A 22,711-nucleotide genomic window follows, 5' to 3' on the forward strand; every position below is an offset into this window, starting at 1 on the left:
TGTTGACAACAGTATCTAAAATCCCCACAGGAGTTCCTGGAATTAACCTCAAAACACACACACACACACACACACACACACACACACACACACACACACACACACATACACACAAAACTGGAAGCTGTTACATAGGCAGCCTGACTCCGAGTCCATTGCCTGTTCTACTGTTCTAGCTGTTCAGTAATATAGACATGAGATTTAACATCAAGCGAAGTCAACTTTATTATTCTTTTTAATGTTTGATTACTGTTAAAGACTTTCATGTTTATCATGTCTGCAATTAAGAAATAAGCTGTAAGTCAACGTGGATAGTTTGGTGTTGCAGCCATGTATGCTAAGTGACAATTATGTTCTCGGATACGGAAAAGAGTAGAGGTAAACAAACCACTTGCTGCATAGTTCAAGTATTAAGCAGTTGACATGGTATAACACAGACTGAAAACGTTGCTGGGCTTCTAGACAATATCCTTTAGAGTTTAATAATACACAGTACTGCAACTCGTCTTTTCAGAATTATATAATGATGTTTTTGTCAGTCACATAGTTTATTGCAGTGTGATAAGAATGGCATTGTCACATATTTACCATATTTACTCAGGCAGAACTTTGAATTAATATTTTTCCAATCTGCAGTCATTTTTATTCTTAAGTAAATTCATTTTACTTTCATTTTTGTAGCATGCGCAATACTTGCCTTTTGTGTACCTGGAATCCTGTTTGCCATTATGATGATGTCACATGGCGAGTACTTTTGTCAAACAACAGTATTGTACTGAAACTGTGTTTTGCTATTCAAGTAACTGTATCATTTAAGATCTGTTATGCATGTTTGTTTTTATTTTGGTGTGTTGGTGGAAAAAATATGGAACTAGTATTTTGTCTAAAATATATTATGATTCAAAATAATTAGCCAGGTGACATAAATGAATTAAAAAAATGTGCGAACATCTCTGTAGCTGAATGGTTACCAGTGCTGCCTTCAGTGCAGAAGGACCCAGGTTCACTTCTTGGTACCACCTCAGACTTTTTCTGAGGTGGTGAGGTCTGGTACAGGGTCCATTAAGTCATTATGAGGTCACATGAGGAGCTGTTTGAATAAAAAAAGTACTGGCATCAAGAAGATTCATCTACAGACATTAATTGCTGGAGGGATTGGTAACAAGCTGATAACATCTCCTATGATTATAGATGGCTCCTCATACAGCAGCAGCCAGCCAGTTGCAACAGGCATAAGGCCTAAACCATTAGTGGTATTTACTGAAAAAATGCACAAATCCTAAGACTGCAGTTGTCATGTACAGATAGTAGGAATGGACACCATATTGTCTGTGGGAAATGAGATAATCATTCAAAGTGGTGGACATACGTTTATAAAAGTAATATTTGCCACTTTTCTTTTCCTAAACAACCTTTATTTTTGACTATGACTCATTTTCCTTCTCTATCAGGCCAAGTCACACGTCATGTTTTAGCACCTGTACATTGGAATCCATTTAACTTTAATACTTTAATAATGAAAATATTTATTTCTGCAGATTCTTTTATGTTTTTCTGATTCTAAATAATTTTTACCTCCCAGATCCATCTTATTTGTTGTCCCTAAGGTGCTTGAAGATTTGTTGAGTTAGTATTTTGTTTGCTCTGTATAAGTGTCCATTTCCATATTGTTTCTGTCTTTTTTCTCTCTTTTGATATATTTCTCACAGATTTGTAATTTCCAAGCATCTGTGCTCCTTATCTGACCTTAAATTTTCCTCATTCTTCTTGTCACTATTTCTAGTTCATCTAGGCACTCACTTGCTTAGGAACTTCTTGGTTTCACTTGTACATTGTAATGTAATGTATAGGTAACAAGTCGCTATATACACACATAAATAATACCAAAGCATTCAGTCAATTGTCTTTAAAGCTAGCCCCTTCAATCTTGTGGGAGAGGGGAGGAAGGATGTGGGGAGGGGGATGGACAGTTGAAAGGAAGAGTGGCTGACATCTGGGTGGTAAAATGCAGCAAGCACAAAATGTGGGGTTGTGACACAATGTGTTCGCATTGACACAGGCAGGGGGAGTTACATATGGCACATAGTGATGTGTAAAGGTGCACTGGGAGGATGAAGTGAAACAGAGGAGGCTGGAGGTTGAGGAGAATTGTGTGCGAATATGAGTGTAGAATGAGTGATGGTTGAGACCAGCTAGATTGCATGATCAAAGATATATTGTAGTTCCGAGAATAGTTTTTGCATTTCTGAATTTGCAGTTTTTGTTGTAAATGTCTTTCATTATTCCATAGGCTCTTCATTTTGTTTATCTGTCCCTCTGTAGCAGATTTTTCTATACTATTTTCTTTATCACTCCCAGATTTTTCAGTTTCTATATTTTACCATTGATGGCTGTGTGTTCCAAGAGAAAGTCGTGTATTTTTGCATGTGCTTGATTTTTAAATATTACGGCAAAGTCACCCACAAAGGCCAGGCAATTTACGTAAATAAATTGCTTCCTGTTCCTCAGATTTGTGGATAACAGTCTGGTCTTTTAATTTGTCATTCCAAATTCTTACTATTTCTCTTCTAATACCTAACTGAAGGAGACAACAATTGAATTTTATTGCAATTAATACACAGCAGTGCTGCCTTTCTTTCTTAGTTCATTTGCCCCCTTGATATTTTTCCCCCACAACAGAAAATATTTTTGAAAGAAGCAAATTATACGACACGTCAGTTTTGTTAAAGTTGAAAAAATGTGTGGGCTAATATCTTTGTATCAGCTTTGGCAAAGTGCTCCTTCCTGTGTTCCACAATTCGTCTCCTAGCAGCATCACATTCTCCACTTAAATTATATGAGGAGTTCAGTATTTCCTGTACTGATACTAGCATTTGCTGAATTTTCAGTCCCAATCTTCAGAGCTATGTATCGACATTCCGTCACAACACGTTTGCCCTCTAGAAATGTTCCAACTCTCATTTCAGGGAACAATTTTATGAAGAAGGTTTGTAAATATTTGAATGATGACACATGAATAGTCTTCATTTGCAGTGCTGATAACATCTAGCTTCAGTAATTGGGAAGGCCAACTTATTTGTTAATATACCACAGGAAAACGTCTCATCTTTGATATGTTGTAAAATAAAATGGTAAGACTATCTTCAGCATAATAATAGTTCTCAGGTTCTGCAAAGAAGTATATTTCCTTTGTTTATTGACCATAATTACTGAAAATTGCACAGGAACACAGTTAAACAATTAGTCATGAATTCACAGGCTTGGATTTTATTTGATGATGATAACAATTTTTAAAAAATGTGTTTCAGTAACAATGTCCTTGTGGCTGTATTACAAAGATTCTTCAATATTGACACATTCTATTTTGTTTATAGATGCTCTGGCAACTGGATTCCTTTGCATAGATTTCTGCAACTTTTGAAATTTCTGAGAAGTCAGTCACTTAAAATGTTGATTTATTTAAATTCGTAAGAGAGATGGTTCTGGAATAGTTCTCAGAACAACTGACAACTTCTTGTCAAAGTAATTCATATGGAATGAATTCATGATTATCCAACTTAGCTTTCAAAATCTTTTCAAGAAAATTCGTTAAATAAATAAAATTGAAGGCACTAAAAGATGTTCATGACCTTCTGAAAGTTTATAACTGACTTGCCAGTCAGTTGCAGGGGGACATACAGTTTAATGTGAACTCCAAACAACAGTTTAACTGGGAATTTTTCATGCTGATAAATCACTACCTGAGGTGAAAGAAGAGATAATTGTCAGAAAAAAGTCCATGGACCATAGACCAAGCCACAAATTCTTTTACAGTATCTCATAAATATAAAATTTGTTTTGTTGTTGTTGCTGTGTTAATTATTCCAAGTGCAGTCGATATCTCCTTGGAGACTTGATGTTTTGATTTACTGTTTCTGTTAACAGTGGAAGCGCTTTTTGTCGAGGACCAGGATGGAGAGCTGCAGGTTATGCTAGAGCAAGCGTATCGTGAAACATCTAAACGTGTTCTCGATGTTCTCAACAATGAGTACAAATTCATGGACCATCTGCAAGCTCTGAGGAGGTATCTCCTCCTAGGCCAAGGAGACTTCATTGGGCACCTTATGGAGCTACTTCAGTAAGACGAAGGAGTATTTTACCTTGCAGCTGTTAATAATTAAGTCACTTGGTTACTTAGTAGTTCCTTTTCTGCCTTTCATGTTAACCAGTAGAAACATGCTCCTATTGGAGCACAAAATATGTGAATATGTTCTTGTTTATTTAAAAGGCTCTGACAGGAAAGGGGGTATCAGCTGCTTCATTCTACCTTCAACACCTTCAAAAATTTTGGAATGGGAATTTACTCATGCTTTTTTAACATGCACTTCACCTGTCACTCCCACAAGTTCCTCTAACTGTAACTCACTCACAGCCACTAGTCCATCACTGTAAGTTGCTTATACTCATCCACTCTCAGTTGCCCTTAGTCACTCAATCATTGTCACTATCTTTTTGTCTCTCACTGTCATTGTCTCCTGTGTCACAGCCAGTCCCCTTTATCCTATCCTACTACTACAGTCTCATCTCACTATCATTGTCTCCCTCTTGCTTTCTCTTACAGCTAATATCTCAATGCTTCCTTCCTATGGTTGCTCTCTCTTCTCACTGTCCCTGTCTCTCTTTTCCTCATTGTCATTTACTCTGTCTCTGATTATCACTGGCTCTCACAAACTTCCACTTCCACTTCCACTTTCTCTTTCTCTTTATTCTCCCCCACCACCCCACCCCCTTCCTCACTGTCTCAATCTCCTCCCCCCCCCCCCCCTCTCTCTCTCTCTCTCTCTCTCTCTCTCTCTCTCTCTCTCTCTCTCTCTCTCTCTCTCTCTCTCTCTGTCTGTCTGTCTGTCTGTCTGTCTGTCTCCTTTGCTCTCAGCATAAGCAGCATTTTCCACTGGTTCCATTCTTTACCTTGCCAGAGCAGTGCATGTGAAAAAAAATGTATTGGTCAGTAAAATTTAGGTAGTTTACTTATGTGAAAGTGAAATAATGGAAAACTAATTTTCCACCTCAGACCATATTTTACTTGCAAAAATTTTGAATGTGCTACAACATGAGGTCCCAAGATGATAATGGAAATACTTTACAGCATATTTCCCCATGCTACATCACTTTATAAACTACCTTTTCACCTCACACCGTATTTTGTGTGTACAAGTAGTGTAACTTTGAACATCTGTATCTTGGAAACAGATAAAGTATGAAGAAAATTTTCAAGGTTGTTCGAGGTTAGGATCTTAAAGTACATCTTAATAATTTATACCATTTTCTGTGTATAGCCAGCCCTTTGTAGACCACATCAAATTCAAAAAGAACCAATACATTTGCACCATTTGCCTAAACAGGAGGAAGAGTGTAATATTCATATGACACTCTACTGTAGGATGGTGACACTAAGACAATCCTTCTGTTGGGTATGAAAATCGTCCCTATCCCAAGGATTATCCAAACCACTGGACTGTACCAGTTTATAACAAACAAAGCTTCAGGTAGTGCATGCTGTCACTTGCATAACAATATTAAAGTAAGTTTCTTTTCATTTCTTTTTTAGTTTAAATTCATCTGTATCTTTTGACAGAAAATGTGAACGTTCATGGGTTATAAATAAGTCAGAAACTCCAGTGGTGGGTGAGGAACTGCCCGCTATAGTTCACTGCATCACTAGAGAAGTGTAGTAATGTTAGCAATATGGCATATGAGACATACAAATGCTGGTGCTATAATGTAGAATAAGAATATTACTTATCTTACTTTATTTGGAAGTCATCCATATGTTTGGTTTCAGCCTATAGACAAATACAAGGAGTTCCAGGAGTAGTGGTCAATATTCAGGGGTATGAAAAGAAGGATCATTCAGAACATAAGTCCAGTAAACATGGGCTCTAAAACACATACCTCAAGAGTTACAGGCTCTTGTTCAGTAGAAAAGGTGTGTTTCACAGTAGTGAAGATGAACAAGAGCTCATAGCTTGTGCACTTCAGAGACCATGTTTACTGAACATATTTTTCTCCTTTTGGTCCATACTACGACCTCTTAGAATATGGAAAACAAAGAGCTTGCAGTATAAGAGATTTGTTTCATAGTGTCAAAGATGAAATGCTCATAGTTCCTGAGGCACGCATTTTCCATCCCAATGAATGTTGATCATTCCTCGCAGGACACTTGGTGTAGTTGTGTGCTGAAGCTTGTTGATGAAACAGTTATAATGTTAAAGGTTTTGAATTTGTGATTGTGATAGGAAGTGAACACACTCTGATAAGATGATTGTCATGTCCTCCAAAAATTGAAAATTGATGAGTTGGGAGCAGTATAAACTTGAGTTTAGAACAATGCATATGAATGGGAGATAGAGACATTGATCTTACATGAACATCCCATTTTTGTTCTTAAATTTTTCTCTGCAGTATGACATACAGCACTAATTAATAATTTCATGTAATTTACTGTGATATTCAATATGGTCCTTACACATGTAAATAACAGGATTCATATCACATGAATAATGATGACCAGGTATTTTTCTAAATTTCTGACCAGCTTCATTTTCTATAAACCAAAATCATATAAATTGTGGTAGTTTATCCAAAGCAGTAACGTCCAGCTTAGCCAATTTTCAAAGTATAATGTAATTTATGAAATAACAGTTATTCTTATGTCTGTCAACAAATTGACAGCTCATAATTAGCAAGCTCATAATTAGCAAGCTCATGATTAAGACTTTCATTGGGTGCACCGCTGGTGTTGAGTAAAACCACAACTATGCACATTCTGTGTGCAAAAATGTGTGAACCAATATCCACAAAACTCAAGAATTTCAAAAATTAAAGACAAGAGAGTGATGTCAGTAACCTAAACTAATGAACATTTGAATTGCACTGTGTTGTGATTAACAAGTGTTGTGGAATTTATTTATTTTTTTGTTTAAACATCAAGTTCCGTAGGACCAAATTTAAGAGCAAATCTCAAAGGTCATGGAACATGCCAGTACATAAAATTACAACATAAAAGTAATAACAGATAAAAATAAAATGTTTATGAACCGAAAAAAAAAGTCAGTACCTAAGTTCAAATAAATGCAATCAATAATACAAGAAGAATCAGCTTAATTTTTCAAGGAACTCCTCGACAGAATAGGAGGAGTGACCCATGAGGAAACTCTTCAGTTTCGATTTGAAAGCACATGGATTACTGCTAAGATTTTTGAATTTGAATGGTAGCTTATTGAAAATGGATGCAGCAGTATACTGCACACCTTTCTGCAAAAGTGTTACAGAAGTCCGATCCAAATGCGGGTTTGATTTCTGCCAAGTATTAAATGAGTGAAAGCTGCTTATTCTTGGGAATACCACATTACACCTGTGGGTAGTTGTACATTGTCTACCACAAAAACATAACATTCCTTTGAGTTGAGTCAGTTGGCTGAGAATTAGAATAAAAAGTATGTCAAGAATGGTCATGTGAAAGAACACTTGCACATATTGCATATGAGTACTTTTGATGCCTGCCTCTGCAACAAGAGTCTAAGGTTGTGAAGGTGGTCCTCAGGAGTTATGCCTACAACAAAGATATCATAGAGGTATAAGACACAATTTGTAATGCGTTGATGCATAAAATGCTGGAACGCGGCAGGGGCTGTCCTTCCAAGACTAACGGATTGCAATGGCAGAGGCCATTTGGCATATTGAGCACTAAGCATGCTTGTGATGCTGCATCCAAGGGAATTTGAAAATATGTCTGTGAGGGTAATTTTATGTAGTAAGGTGCCATGGCTTAATTTTACAGAGTTCATCCATGGTTGGTAGGGGTTATACTTCCATTTTAGCTGATGTGTTTATCGCTTTAAAGTCCCCACTAAGTCGAAGTGCTGTTGGGCTTGGGTACTGTTATCAGTGGAGTGGCCCTTTGACTATAGGAAATAAGTATTCACACATCTTCATGAATGAGTCTCTCCAGTTCTATTTTGAGAGCATCCTTTACAGTCAGGTGAACTTTCAAGAAGCACAGAGAAGTCATTGCTTAAGAGACACAAGCTTTGAAATCAGTCAGGTTCTCTAACCCAGGAGAGAAAATTTGAGCATATCTATTACGGAGTCTGGAGTCTTTAGGGTGGCACAAGGTCCTTCACACTGTGTGGTGTGTACTGTTTCATGAACTGCAAACCCTAAGGCATAGAAAGATTAAACCCAATAAATGTTTAGCATTTTGGGATAAGCAACCGGAAGCAAATTTCCTAGCAAAGGCACATGACGAGTCCATAGTCCCAAAGCTTTGTCTCATTTCTGCCTCAAAATTTGGATACACTTAAGTTAGGAGTGTTTGTTTAACAAGAACACGGAAGCACCAGTGTCATGGAGTAGCCTAACTGAGTGCTTATCTATGAATGTATGTATTTAAATTTGCTGGCCTGTATTCCGAGAAGTCTGCACTTCCGTAGATTTCTCTCTGTTGGTTCATTTCCACAGCATGAAGCATGTTTGTGGCTGAGCTGCTAAAACATACCTCCTAAATGTGCCCCCTTTTGCCACACCTGTGGCATATTTCATAGTTAGTGTAGTTCTGCCTGTACACACATTTAAAATTGCAGTTCCTACTCAATCTGTGTAGTTTGGTAGCCTAGACTGTATAAGATGTATTGGGGTCTTCTTCCACTACCAGAATTTTAACGTGGCTGTAATAACCCTCTCTGTTGTTGAAATATGTTCTTGTAATAAAAGAAAATATTATAGGCAACTGATGTTCCACAACATTCATTAGTGGCTCTATTTTCTGCATGATCTGATGCAGTTTGAGGATATATCAACAAGAACATGGTCTTTTGTCTTAGTAATTCAGAATTTTAGCAAGCCATAAAATGTAACTGCCATAATCGTTGGTAAACATCCCACTTTTCACTTGGTTCATTAAAAGGTTGGAACACTGTAGACACTGATGGAATGAAAGACATTCCTGTTGCATTTGCTAACACTTGAACTCCCTATAACTTCGCTGCCATTAGCTGTTGATAACTCCAAACAGTTTCCATTAGTATTTGTTGTAATTGCTGCACGTTTGAAGGCACACACTCTTGGGTAATTGTGAAACACTCAAAGGAAACACCTGTAAACAAAGACCATAGTGAGAACCAAACCAATAGACTGACCAAAGAGTGTGTCTATTGTGTCAGAACTATGACAGAGTTACAAGCTCAGAATGGCCCTGGTCCAGACTGTATGAAGGATTCTGCTAGGTGTCACCTCATGAGAGGGTGCTCGTGGTAATAAGCACCATTTGATCAGATGGGCGACTGCCATTGGCAGTAATGTTGTGCCGACTAAACTATTTTGAATGTATGACTGATGGCATCCCTGCACTTCCATCCCCAATGTTACTGATGCGTTGTTATTGTTTGTACTTCATGTTTGCTGTACACATTTCAGCCTCCTGATGTTTCAGTGTGACAAACATGTCATCACAAGGTACAAGCCAGCACAATGGGTTCCTCATGAAAGCAGTGGATCAGACATAATTGATGTGGTGAATTTATTATAATGCTGCCATCAACCACTTAGGAGTGATTATATATTGCTGGACAGTGGCTGGAATGTACTCAGCCAAAAGATCCTGAAAACTAAGCATGGAAACCTGTGAAGATTTTTACAAAATAGTTACCATATTATTTTTTGCTGTTTGTGTACTTGCATCAGACATGGGCAAACTTTGTGTGACCCAAGGGCCTAATTCACATACTTAAGCTCATGGGCCACCTCATCACTTGACGCAACAACACAACCCCTAGCACATTGTCAGAACTACAGTACCTGTGATGTAAATGGTTATGGATTAATGCACCAATATGAATGGCACCAACCAACTTAGGTACTCCAAAAGAACAAATTCCAATGAGGTAACTCATCTGCAGATTGAACTTATTTTCCTCAAACTACTTTCACCAATGATGATTTCTTCTAATACTTGTAATGCTAATAGTTCTTCCACTATGCTGAACTTCACAGCTACACCATGAACAAAACCTGCTAACAGCTTTGTCAGACAAATTAGTGCTTCCATCCGAAGTGGCTGCAAATGCTTTGAATGTGGCAGCAAAATCACACAAACATTTTTTTAATGTAATATGCCTTCATACCAATTCAGCAAACAACTGTTCATCTCGATAAACTTAATTGTTTTACTCCCCCACCCCTTGAGGTGTAGCACAGTCGAAGAGGCACTGATCATTAATCGACTTTCAGCAAAAGACTTAAACAACTTGATAATTTTTCTGCTCACTATAAAACTAGCTTTAACTGATTTGTTGCACTGTGTCCTCAGTTTGACATATATTTGCTGTTGCTTGTCCAAACTGGAAATTAATATTTTAATTTTGTCTCCTGCAACTGCCCTGTAAGCTCTTGAGGAGCATTGTTTTTTGTGGGGAAAGTGCATTTTCAAATCACATTCCTTCACAACAGATGGTAATTCACCACACAAGAAGAAAACAGGTTTAGATGGTAGAGAAATAATCCTCTGTCCATTTCCCCTGGAACTGGAAACATTCAGCATTTACTTTTCTGTTCTTAGTGCCTGACCTTTTGTGAATAAATTCGGTAAAAATGCATGGAAACACTTGCATGAAATAAACAAACTATGAGTACACAATATTATGCATGAAATGACAACTGATAACTGGTTTGTTTACCAAAATACAGTCCCTGCTGCCATTGTTAAAATCAGCACATTTCAATTTTCATTCAAGCACCTCCCTTTCTCGTCCACAATGTTGTTCTGTGGGCTTGAATTGAAAAATCAATTACGGGCCGTATACAACCTGCAGGTCGCTGATTACCCACCCGTGACTTACAGTATAGCAAAGGCTGCAAATGAGAATTGGAGTTCCTGTTTTAAGCAACTTGAGAGAGCACAGAGTTTAATTGCCCATCTCTCAATAAAAACAAATGTTAATTGGAGAGCTAATGGCATGAAGTCTGAGGGAGAGAACTGTGTATTAATGTTTTTTCTTATAACCTAACAGAAGTAAGAGCTTAATGAGAGCAATTATGGTGACAATCAAGGGTCCAAATTTGAGTCTTAGTCTGATCCATAGTTTTTGTCTCACAGGAAGTTTCAGTACAGGATGATATCTCTTGCAGAGTAAAATATACATTGTGAAATAAATGCTGTCTTTGCATCTCTCTTCATCCTTGGGAAATCAGCAGCTTGTAGAAATGTTGTTCTCATTAATATTATTTTTATTACTTATCCTTTGTTAAGTTTGCTTAGGCCCATTGGATAGAGCTCTCCTGCCTCCAAAAACAAAAATAGTGGAAAATGTTAATCAACAAATCCTGTGAAACCAATGACTGTTTTACGAAACTATGTCAAAGAACTATTAATAGAGAACAATGCTTTGTGGATGAAAGTTAGTATAGAAAAAATAAGTTGGTCGTTTAAGGACTATTCCCTCTCATTTGAAAGTCACAAATATTTCAAAACTGCCCTTGTCTTTGTTCTGTGATGAATAAAAAATAATCTCCATATGTGTCATTTATTTATGCTTGTCAAAACTCGCAGGCTATAAGAAAGTTAGGTGATTTCTTGCACATTGTGTTTTAGGCGAGAGTTGGCAAAGCCAGCCTCTCAATTGTCTCCTCACAATTTATCTGCAATTCTTGAATCTGCAGTCCGTTCTACAAGTGCCCAGTATGAAGATGAAGATATTCTTAGTAGACTGGAAGTGAGATTACTAGAAATATCAGGAGGAGATACCGGATGGGACGTGTTCACATTGGACTACAATGTTGTAGGTCCCATAGGAACAGTAAGTCTTTCTTATTAGGTATATTTAAAGCTATTGCTCTTATAGTGGAATAGCTATTAATAAAACGAGAATATTATTTAAATAAATGTTTTAATAGTGTGGCTCTGCAATTTATCAGTTTGTCACAAGCTACTGTCTCACTTACTGCATCTTGTAAGATTAGTACTTGTCTTTTTAAATATGTTAATTGATGACTAATGCCATGAAATGTAATGTTTAATACTAGTGAATGTCACCCCCTTCTCACCTCACTGTTGATCAGCTACTTACAGTGTCAGATGTAGAGGGCTAACTGCAGTAGTCTTTGTCATCTCTTATCTTAACTTTGTTGTGGATCATGTAGGCAGTGGGACTAAGGTTTGTGTCCTACTTGCTGTCCATTAGATTCAACAGGAAATGAAATGAAGTTTATTTTATGAAGTCTTCAACACCACTAAAGTGATGGGTAATGAATTACAGCATGTTACATCACAGACAACAGTAGAATACACTTTTACACTTTTCAACACACTTAAAAATTGTGTGAATTGTGTGTAAATTAAAGCAGTGGAAAATTAATTTTTAAGCATGTACTTCAAAAAACGTAAACATTTTCATAAATTGTATTGGACTTGAATTTCAAACCCTTAGTTTAAATGTTCTTACTACTCATTTAACTCACAGCAATTTAAGCTATGCTGTTAGCTCCCAAACTACCTACAGTCCCCGGAAATAGTTAAATTTTCCAAAAACCGAACTGTATACCATACACATCTTGATACTGTCTCACTGCAAACAAAAGTTATTGCATATTTTATAACATAATTTTCCCAACAAACTCTTGTAGTTCATACATTTTCAACATGAAGCATCAGTTCTGCTATTTTTTCAAACAAGTTCATAAATTATCTGGAAGGGGCACTAATATCACTCTTGTCTATTGTTGCCAATTTTTCTTCTGTTCAGACTAAAATTTAGCCCAACACAACATACAACATAAAATTAACACGGCTTAATGGCGGCAAACAATGCTACATGGAGGGTGGAGCAATATCTCTTCGTCAGTGAATTTAAGACTGTCAGCTCACGCCTGAGTATGGCAGGTAGTCCAGTTGTAGACTGTAGGGGTGACAGACATGTCAGTGCACCTACAATGTGATAATCAGAGTGAGGGATAGATGGGATGGAGAGAGTGGTTCTGTCTTTATAAATTTCCAAATTGTGATCCCCTCACTTACCCAGCCACATATCACCAAAGGCAGAGGGTCATAACCTGGTGGAGGAGATGTAGAGAGAGGACGAGAGACCTGGCTGGAGGCAGCCCTGGTATCTGGTCTGTGGGTCAGAGGTGGAGGCAAGGCACAGGGGCACCAATTAAGACTGTGTCTGTGGCCAGAACTGGTTGCAGTGATGGATCAGATGAACATACCCAGCCTCAACATTGAACAACTGATGGCTCCTGTGACCTACAATGATTCCTACGGCCCACCTTGGATGCTAGCCTAACATGCAAGCCAAGACACAGCTGCCCCACATGTAAGTGACCGCCAGCAACAACACAGTGCCCTCGAATGGCCCTGCTTAATTGACGCTGACCATCACCCAAGGGTGGTCAGGGCAGTGTGACAGTGAAAAATGTTGTGCTGGGAATACTTGATTGAGGGGGCAGGCACAGGAGGAATGGGACATGCATTTAATGTTAGCATCAATGCTGGGCAAGTGAATGTGCCACTTGGCCAATGCTTTCATGTGTGTCATCCCCAATGAGATGCATCAAGGAGCAGGAGGATGTGGGGGGGGGGGGGGGGTGATGACCTGGAAGCAGGGGGCAGCGTAGAATGACAACCCATCAATCAGTCCTCTGTGGTGAACGTTAAGACATCCTGTCTGGTGTTGAGCCAGCAGCACAATGAAAAATAATTGGAAAAATTTGGGTTGGGCTGATGAGAAACATATGCATGCCCCTCTTCTGGACCATTAACAAAACCTTCCATGGGATAGGCTGTCTGCATTAGCATTTTGGGTGGTGGGATGAAACCATATTTAATAGTGATAACCAGCTAATAAAACATCCAGTGCCACAGATACTGTGCCGTCTTTTCCAAAGTTTGTACTGTTGCCTGAACAAGGAAATCCAGGGTTTGTGATCCGTTAAGAAGTGAAATTTGCTGTCACAAAAATATACATTGAACTTCTTACTCCATAAATAATAGCTAAGAGTCCTCAGTTTGGAGGTAGATACACTGTACAACATTTAATGGAGGTGAAGGCAGTTGAAGTCTGGACCATCTAACAAATTGTGTGACAAAAACACTGCAAAGCCCTAGTGAGATGCATCTTTCACAAATATTAACAGCAAACATGTTGTATGTGGCACAACACATGGAGCTGTTTTGAGACCTTCCTTAAGATGCTGAGAAGCCTGTTGACTGGCAGCTGATGACACAAACTTAATGTCCTCCTTGCACAGCTGATTTAGTGGGTGCATAATTTGTGCTACTTGAGCAATGAAATTGGCATAGTATGCAATTTTTGCAGAAATGATTGAAACTGTTGAAATTACTGGGGGGCTAGCATGTTGATAATTACATCAACATGATCTCATTTGGGTGTCATATCCTTGTGACTAAGAATGTGTACCAGGTATTTGCAACTGTGGACAACAAAATTTTGCGTTTCCAGCTGACAGCATAGCTCATTCTCTTGGAGCTTTTGAAAATGGGATTAAAGATTCTTGTAATGTCCCATGTGTATCAGTGCTGTAACAACATTGTCCAAATAATTAACACTGTGTGGAATATCATCAATCCATTGCTCTAAGTAATTTTGGAAAATGGTGGGTGTGGGGCAATCCCACACAATAAGCAATTTTACCTGAATATGGTGAATGGCATATGTAAAACCAGCAACTTCTCAAAGCCTCATCAAGAGGCATTTGAAGATACAGTCTTTAAATCTACCTTCAAATAATATTGGCCCCTCTGACAGTTTAGACAACTCCTCCAGGTGAGGTACAGGGTAAAGATCAATGTTAGACTGGGAATTAATAGTAGGCTTCAAATAACCATGAGTGCATAAGAATCCCTTCAATTTTTTAATGACCACCATAGGTGTTGCTCATTGACTGGAGGAAATATTGGCTTGATCTTGGAACCATGCAAGATCTGCCTGAGCAGCATCATTAACTGCCACTAGAAGTGAGCAACCTCAGCAAAATCTTTAGGCACCATAGAAGACTTCAGAGAAATATGAGACGTAAAGTTACATGCACACACAAGTAATGGTTTAACACCTCTATGTACCTCAAGCACAGTGTGTAAGGATTAGAAAAAGGCAACGTGGCTGACATGAAATTAAATTGCTCCTCTACATTGTGCTGAAAACTGGTAAAGGCATCTAAGCCTGAAGTGTCAATAGCAGAAGTGGAACACACAACTAAGAAGGTTAGTACGCTATCACCATTTTTGTACTTGGCCACCGTTGACAGGTCTCAGAGAAGACAGGACCCAGCACTGGGTCCACTGCAGCAGAGGTGAACCCAGGTGGCTACATGTGTTCTCATTGATTAAAGAAATGGCAGTACTGGTGTCCAGCTGGAATTCCACGGACTGGCCGAGCAGTGTTGAGGTCAAAGTGAACTTTTGCAGGGGCACAAGAGGCATATGATCCACAGCCTTCACATCATGGACTCCTACATTGTCATACTTTGGCCAAGCATGCTGCCCGCAAGCTGCTTGTTGACATAAGACAGCCAGGTGGCCATGCTTGTTGCAGGTCCAGCAGTCAGCTGCACGATGTGGGCATCAGCTCATTACGACCGCCATCACACTTGAGGACAGGGCTGGACTTTCTTAATGTATTTAACTGACGATGTGATGCTGAGGAGAGAGAACGTTCCAAAGGCACCCTGTTAACATTACAGAAAAGTCATACTCAATGTTGGGGAGGAGGAGGGGGGGGGGGCAGTGATTAACATACTTGTGTCTTTCATGATACACTGGCAACATGGAAGCCCATGAACTTGGGTCATACTTACTTGTAGAAATAGATATGATGAGTCAGAATCATCAGCTGATTCAGCAGTTTTAAGCACCAGGACTCGTTGCCGGAGGCTCTCATCCCTTTTGCAGGTACGTGCTTGGTCAACATGGGGCCCTAAGCCTTACAGCACCACTTCCCTTTCCCTGCTGCAAGTCCATCTTTCTGCTATTCTTTCTCCTCCTTTGTCTTTCCACTGGATGGTCTTCTTGGTGCTGACCATGCTTGGATTTGGTTTAAGATTTTGGACACTCATTTTTTTGTGTTCTGGCACTTCCCGCAAATTTTCATCCTTCATTGCATGGTCCTGTTGTTTGGTTTGCCTTACCATTCCTCCTCCAAATTTTACAGAAGTGCATATCAATTGGCGAAAGTCACCAAATGTGATGTGTGTTCCATCTTTTTGCTTTTCTGTATTTTTCCTCTCTGGCAAAAGTAATAGACCCAAACCTAACACAGCAGCCATTCTGTTGTGAGCCATCATTATGTACCTGTACAGTCATAGCCTTCTGATCATGCAGGGATTGCACTATTGGTGCCTGTACTGAAAACTCCCCACATGTTAGGAGTAGTATGTGCCCATCATGGCTAGGGCATGGGAACTCTGAGCAACAGTTACCCGGCCAGGTAGCCATTAATGTGGCTTGGTGGTGCCCTTGGGGAGAGCCCCTATTTGGAGTAGGTGGCACCAAGGTGGATGACTCACAAATGAAGTGGCTCAGACTTTCTTCTTCTGCTGGTGGCAGCATGGCCCCAGAAATCTCTTCTGAAGGAAAGGATTATTACAACATGGAGAGATATGACTTCAAAATATTTCCTTCCCAGACTATGCCGTGACAAGAATGTAGGCATAAGAAACAAATGGAGAAATACTCCTCACAATACTTAAATTGCTCTAGGACTGACAGGATTTCATTTTTGGCCACAAATCCATTATTCTATGTTGAACACATTGAGGGCAGCCTTGGTGAATTACCAACAACTTCAAAAAAGGAAAGTGATGCTGTTGTGATTAAAATGACATCCCCTGCTCAGTTGCAGGTACTCTCACCTGTAACAAGGTGGGTGAAATTCCTATAGCTATTAGTCCATAATAGTCTTAGTATCATCACCCACTCCAACCAGCATTTGCAGACTGCTGATGAGTTATGTGCCAGCTTGTAGTTAAAGGGTATGCATTTTGTCCATCATGTCCAGTGGTAACCTAAGGACAATAGTGTTGATACTAGGACTTTCATTTTTGAAGGTGACACATTGTCTGAAAAGGTTAAGGTGATATATCAATGCAGTGTGCAACCTCATGTTCTCCCTCCCCTGCAGTGCTTACAATGCATGAGACACAAGGCACATGTCTTCGCATTGTAATACCAGCGCCCCCCCCCCCCCCCTCTCCCTCCCCGTCTGTGCCATTGCCATTGTTCAGCTGACTGCACTGTCTTCAAAATAGAAAAGAAAATTCAAGAGTACAAGACCCTTAACTGACTTGTGTATGAAGAGGTCAAAAAGAAATATGGTTGTTTACATCCTGTAAATATGATGATTAAAGTTTGCTACACCAATGATGATTCATCCTGTCTAGCAGTGGTACCACTGCTCTTTGTTCCTTCAAAACCAGGCACTTGGGGCTGCTCGATTACACCCACTCACTTGGTAGCTGGGGAACCCCTTCTTTACTGTTTCTTCCCACACACACTTCAGGAGCATCAACTCCCTACCCAGTGAGGACTTTGATCCCAAACCTATGGGTACAGAAGCACCACCCCCACTGGCATCTCCCACCAGGATGGTATCCTTTGGGATACTCGCCTACCAGGCTCCCAGGATTCTGTTGGTCTACAACCTGTGGCCAAAACTATGGCAGACAAGCCCTTGCGAACACTGAAATTATCCAAGAAAGAGAGGGACAGGAAGAAGTTGTCAAAGTAGTAGTAGTAGTAGTAGTAGTAGTAGTTCCAGTGGTCCTTTGCCACTGGACCCCATACGTTTCTGATTGCTAACTGAGGTGGAGTTCCTGGTGGGTCCTCTGGCACCAGATCTCCCCATACAACCTGCTACAGGACCAATGTGTACTGATGCCATATCCTTGTAAATTATGGCAGCAGATGACCACCTGTATCCTGCATAGCCCTCCAGGAAACTTAGCTCCCAGCATTGTGAATCCCTCCTGGGTCTATTTTAAGAATTGAGCTACCTGAGACAGAGCATCTGGTGGAGTTTGCACATATGTTGTGGACTCCATGTACAGCAAACATGTCCACTTGATAAGACTTTGGAGACTATGGTTGTTCATGTGTTTTTACTGTCTGTAATGTCTGTGCCCTTCCCAGTGGCAAAGTGTCTAAGAACACATTGTCTTAAATGATTTCTGTGCTCTATTCCTCATTTTAGATAACTTCAATGCCTACAACACTTTTTGGGATGTAATACAATCACTGGATACAGTAAAGCTGTCGAAACTTCACTTGCGGAGTTTGATCTTCTTCTCTTGATTACCAGTGACCCCACACACCTCAGTGTGGCACAGGGATCTTTTTAGCCATTAATCTTTACATTTGCAGCCCAGGTCTTTTCCCCTCAATTCACTGGAGAGACCTTGATGAGATATAGACAAGTGACTGTTTTCCGATTATCTTGTCACTCACTAAGCTTCTCTTGCCTGGGTGTTCACTCAGATGGGCTCTATACAATACTGACAAGGATCCCTTTGTCTCTCCATTCATTCTCAGCAGACTATCAAGAGAAGTATCAATTGAGCTGTCCAGAGCACAACCACTACCATTATATGATCAGTGGACTCGGTGATCCCCCATCTGAAGACAACACCTTGGTTCACTTCAGAAATCACTCTGGCCATTAGAGATAAGTCAGGCTTTCAAACATCCACTGATAGAGCACTGCATTGCCTTTCAATATCTCCATGCCCAGGCCTGCCACTTAATCAAATGACAGGAACAATAATGCTGAGAATGGTATGTTACTACCATTGAACCGCACCCTTCCTTTGCAAGTTCGGGAAAATGTTGGACATCTCTACAGATACCAGTTAGGGCCTCCCAGAATAGTGTTGTGTGCACTGACCTAGATTATATTACCAAAAATTTGCTCTGAATTATGCTTGAGCCTCTGCATCTAAGAATTATCAACCTGCATTTCATGTCTCAAACTGTGGATTGGAGTGAATTCACATACCTTTCACAACATGTCCCCTGGATCGATATAACACTCCATTCAGTGAGTGGGAATTCTTCAATGCCCTAGCCCTTTGCCCTGACATGGGTCCAGGGCCAGACTGCATCCACAGCCAAATGCTCAAACACCTATTGATGAATTCCCAATGCCATGTCCTTGCCATTTTCAACTGTATCTGGAGTGAGGGAATGTTTCCATCTCAATGGTGAGAAAGAATGATCCTCTAATACCGAAAACAGGTAAACATCCCCTTGAGATGGGTAACTGTCACCCAATTAACCTCACTAATGTTCTTTGCAACTTGCTAGTGTTAATGAGCTGGCACCTATGTTGGTACCTCAAATCTTAAGGGTTTTTGACTCTGCCCCAGGGTAGTCACCAAGTCTGACATCTTGGTCTGCCTGGAGACTGCTGTCTCATCAGATTTTGCTCAGTGTCAACACCTTATCACTTTGAAAAAGGCTTGTGACACCATGTGGCATCATTGTATCTTATCAGGCCATACTTTCTAGGTTCAGGTTGGTGCTTCCCACAGTACCTCCAATATACAAGAGAATCATGTCCCAAAGGGCTCTGTATTGATAGTGCCCTTTTCCAGTGGTTTTCAATGTTCTAAATGCAGCTGCTGGGTCTACAGTGTCACTCTCCATGTATGCTGATGATTTTTGCATTTACTGTTACACCTCCACTGTAGGTGTTGCTGAACTCCAACTGCAGGGTGCCATATGGAAAGTGCAGGCCTGTGCTCTCACCTGGGGCTTCTAGTTTTCAGCCACCAAGACATGTCTGCACTTCTGTCATCATCACAGGGCCCATCCAGACTCATAACTCTACATCAATGACCAATTAGTCAATGTAGTGGAGTCATATTGCTTTCTGAGTCTGATCTTTGTTGCCCAGATGGTGTGACATGGCTACCCCCATCTTCTCCAACTTAAGTGAATGTGCTAATCAAACCTTAATACCCTTTGCTGTTTCAGTAACACCATTTGGGGCACAGACCACTCGACACTTCGGCGGCTTTACAAAGCTGTGATCCATATCTGACATATGGCTTGGTATTGCCTTCAGTACTGTGGATACTGGACCCAAAACACCACATAGGAGTTTGACTTGTGACAGATTCCTTTCAGACCAGCTCTGTTAACAGCCTGTTCAGAGGCAGAGGTCCCTCCTCTACAGATCAGGCACCATAAGTGCTCCTCAACTATGTGATACATGTTTACTGCTCCAATGAACATCCAAATGCTCATGTCCTCTTTCCTGATAGGGAAATCCACCTACCACTACAGTGGCCCAGGAGTGGGGTCACAATAGAGTTCACATACGTAGTCTCTGCTCTGAACTTACACTTTCTCCCTCATTGTCATCTCTAATCAAGGAGCCCTTGCATATGCCCCTATGGTGTGTACACCATCCTTGGATCAGTCTCAACCTATCATTTGGACTGAAAGAGTACCTTAACCCCATTGTTTTTCACCAGCAGTTTGTGGTTGTCCTTGATGCATTTCCAGGTTCAGAATTGGTATACACTGACAGCTCTACAGCTGGCAGATGAACCAGTTTTGCCTACATCCATACAATGTGGAATGAACAATGCTCCCTGCTACACAGATGTAGTGTATTCCCTCCAGGATTGGTGGCCCTGGTGTGATCCCTTAATCATGTTTGTTCTTGTACTGACAAGACATTTTTAATCAGCAGTGACACCATGAGTAGCCTTCAGGCTATCTTGCTCAGTGATCAGGAATAGCTCCTGTCCTTTCCACCTTTTTAATACTCCTTATTCTTTTACTTGTGTCATTGGTTTTCTGTCTTGTCATTGTTCTCTTCCTGAAGTTTTATGAACTTTTTCATGTCATTAGTTTTCTTGTGGTAATGGAGGGTGAGGAAACACTGGTCAGTTGCAGAAGGTATGTCTCTCATCATATAACATGTCCTTGGGACCTCCAGCTGGTTTCTGTAGCTGACCGACCTTCATCCTCTTACCCCTCTCTCACTTCTGCTTGCTTCTGTCTCTCGGTTTTATTGATTCTCTGTGAAAATCAGGTTCATCAAGATTTGTCTTCTGTGTCCCTTCTATCTGAGGACTCCTCCTGGCTCGACACACAAAGGATAGAGGGACTGACTGCCTCATAGTTTGCTCCCTATAACCACATCGTCCAGTTCAATCCAATCACTTGGACTAGGGTCAGGCTTAGTGAATGCTTTAGAATTGGCCTTCCTTGCAGTCTCAAATTAAATGTTCCACATATGAAACTTTACAGTTCTACCATGTGAAATTCCACTTGTGTATGATACTTTGCAAGTCTACAGCCCAACCTTTGTACCAGTGCCAATGATTCAACTGGAGCCTAGCAGCAAGGCGCATCTGCCGACTGTGGTATTCAGTTGACAGTGCACAGAGATCACTGAAATACAATTAACCAGGGTCCAAAAGTGGTTTCAGTTTCTTCACCATTTGGTATAAATGACTACTTAAAGATAAAAGCAAAGCACTCTGCTACTTACCAGAAATGTTGTTAGGAGAACACTGTAGCCTAAAACAGTGGAGGTGGAATTCCCAGCTCTCCAATAACTCATCAAATGCAGCGAATGGAAAGAACAATTGTCATTAAACCTCCATGTTAGCTCTACTTTCTTGAATTTTCTCTTGTGGTCATTTTGTGAGATGTTCATGAGAGGAAGTAATGAGTTGCCAGATGCTTCCTAGAATGTACTGTCTCAGTTTCGGTGGTGAACCACTACATGTTGCAAAAAGCATCTCTTGAAACATCTGCCATTAGAGTTAATTCAGCATCTTTGTAATGTATTCGCCCTAACTAAACAATCCCATGATGAAATGCACCACTCTTCATTGGCTGTTGTCCATCTCCTCTATCACGATGACCTGGTAAGGGTTCCAGACTAATGGAAATTGCCCAGAAATTGAGGGAACAAGTGTTTTGTGAGCAGTGTTTTCCATGGATGAATCAAAGTTCCTTAAAATTATTCCTATGAATTGTTGTGCCTACTGATGCTCTTGTGTGTGAGATGGCAAACAGTAACATTGGTAAACAGTAACATGCCTATCACACTACCTAGGGGTGCTTTTGAAACTATCTTCACATCTGTCACTTGCATTTTGTTAAGAGTGATGTACTGTTTTGTCTACAAGGAAATCCTTAATGCAGTCGCAAATCCAATCTGATACTCAGTAAGCTTGTACTTTTTTAAGGAACATGGCGTCAGCCCAAGTGCCAATTAGTGGATCTCATGGAAGAACAGAGAAAACAGAGTTTCTCAAGATCTTTGTTTGTGGAATGCAGTTGATATTTGTGGAGGAGATTTTCATTCTCCAAAAATTTTATAATACACTATGTAATCAAAAGTATCCGAACATCTGGCTGAAAATGACTTAAAAGTTTGTGGCGCCCTCCATTGGAACTACTGGAATTCAATATGATGTTGGCCAACCCTTAGCCTTGATGACACCTTCCACTTTCACAGGCATATGTTCAATGAGGTTCTGGAAGGTTTCTTGGGAATGGCAGCCCATTCTTCAAGGAGTGCTGCACTGAGGAGAGGTATTGATGTCGGTCAATGAAGCCTGGCATGAAGTCTGTGTTCTATATTATTCGGGTCAGGACTCTGTGCAGGCCAGTTCATTACAGGCACATGCTTTGTGAACAGGT

General features: G+C 40.1%; 1 protein-coding gene across 1 annotated transcript in view; it reads left to right on the forward strand.

The window, feature by feature from the left end:
* Positions 1 to 22,711, forward strand: part of LOC126184381 (gamma-tubulin complex component 3-like) — a 258,538-nt gene that overhangs the window by 162,082 nt on the left and 73,745 nt on the right. The window contains exons 11-12 of the mRNA XM_049926766.1: positions 3,925 to 4,117; positions 11,627 to 11,831. Of these exons, the coding sequence (XP_049782723.1) occupies positions 3,925 to 4,117; positions 11,627 to 11,831 (398 nt within the window). The remainder of the gene's footprint in view (positions 1 to 3,924; positions 4,118 to 11,626; positions 11,832 to 22,711) is intronic.

Source organism: Schistocerca cancellata, chromosome 4 (assembly GCF_023864275.1).
Source record: "Schistocerca cancellata isolate TAMUIC-IGC-003103 chromosome 4, iqSchCanc2.1, whole genome shotgun sequence".
NCBI lineage: Eukaryota > Metazoa > Arthropoda > Insecta > Orthoptera > Acrididae > Schistocerca > Schistocerca cancellata.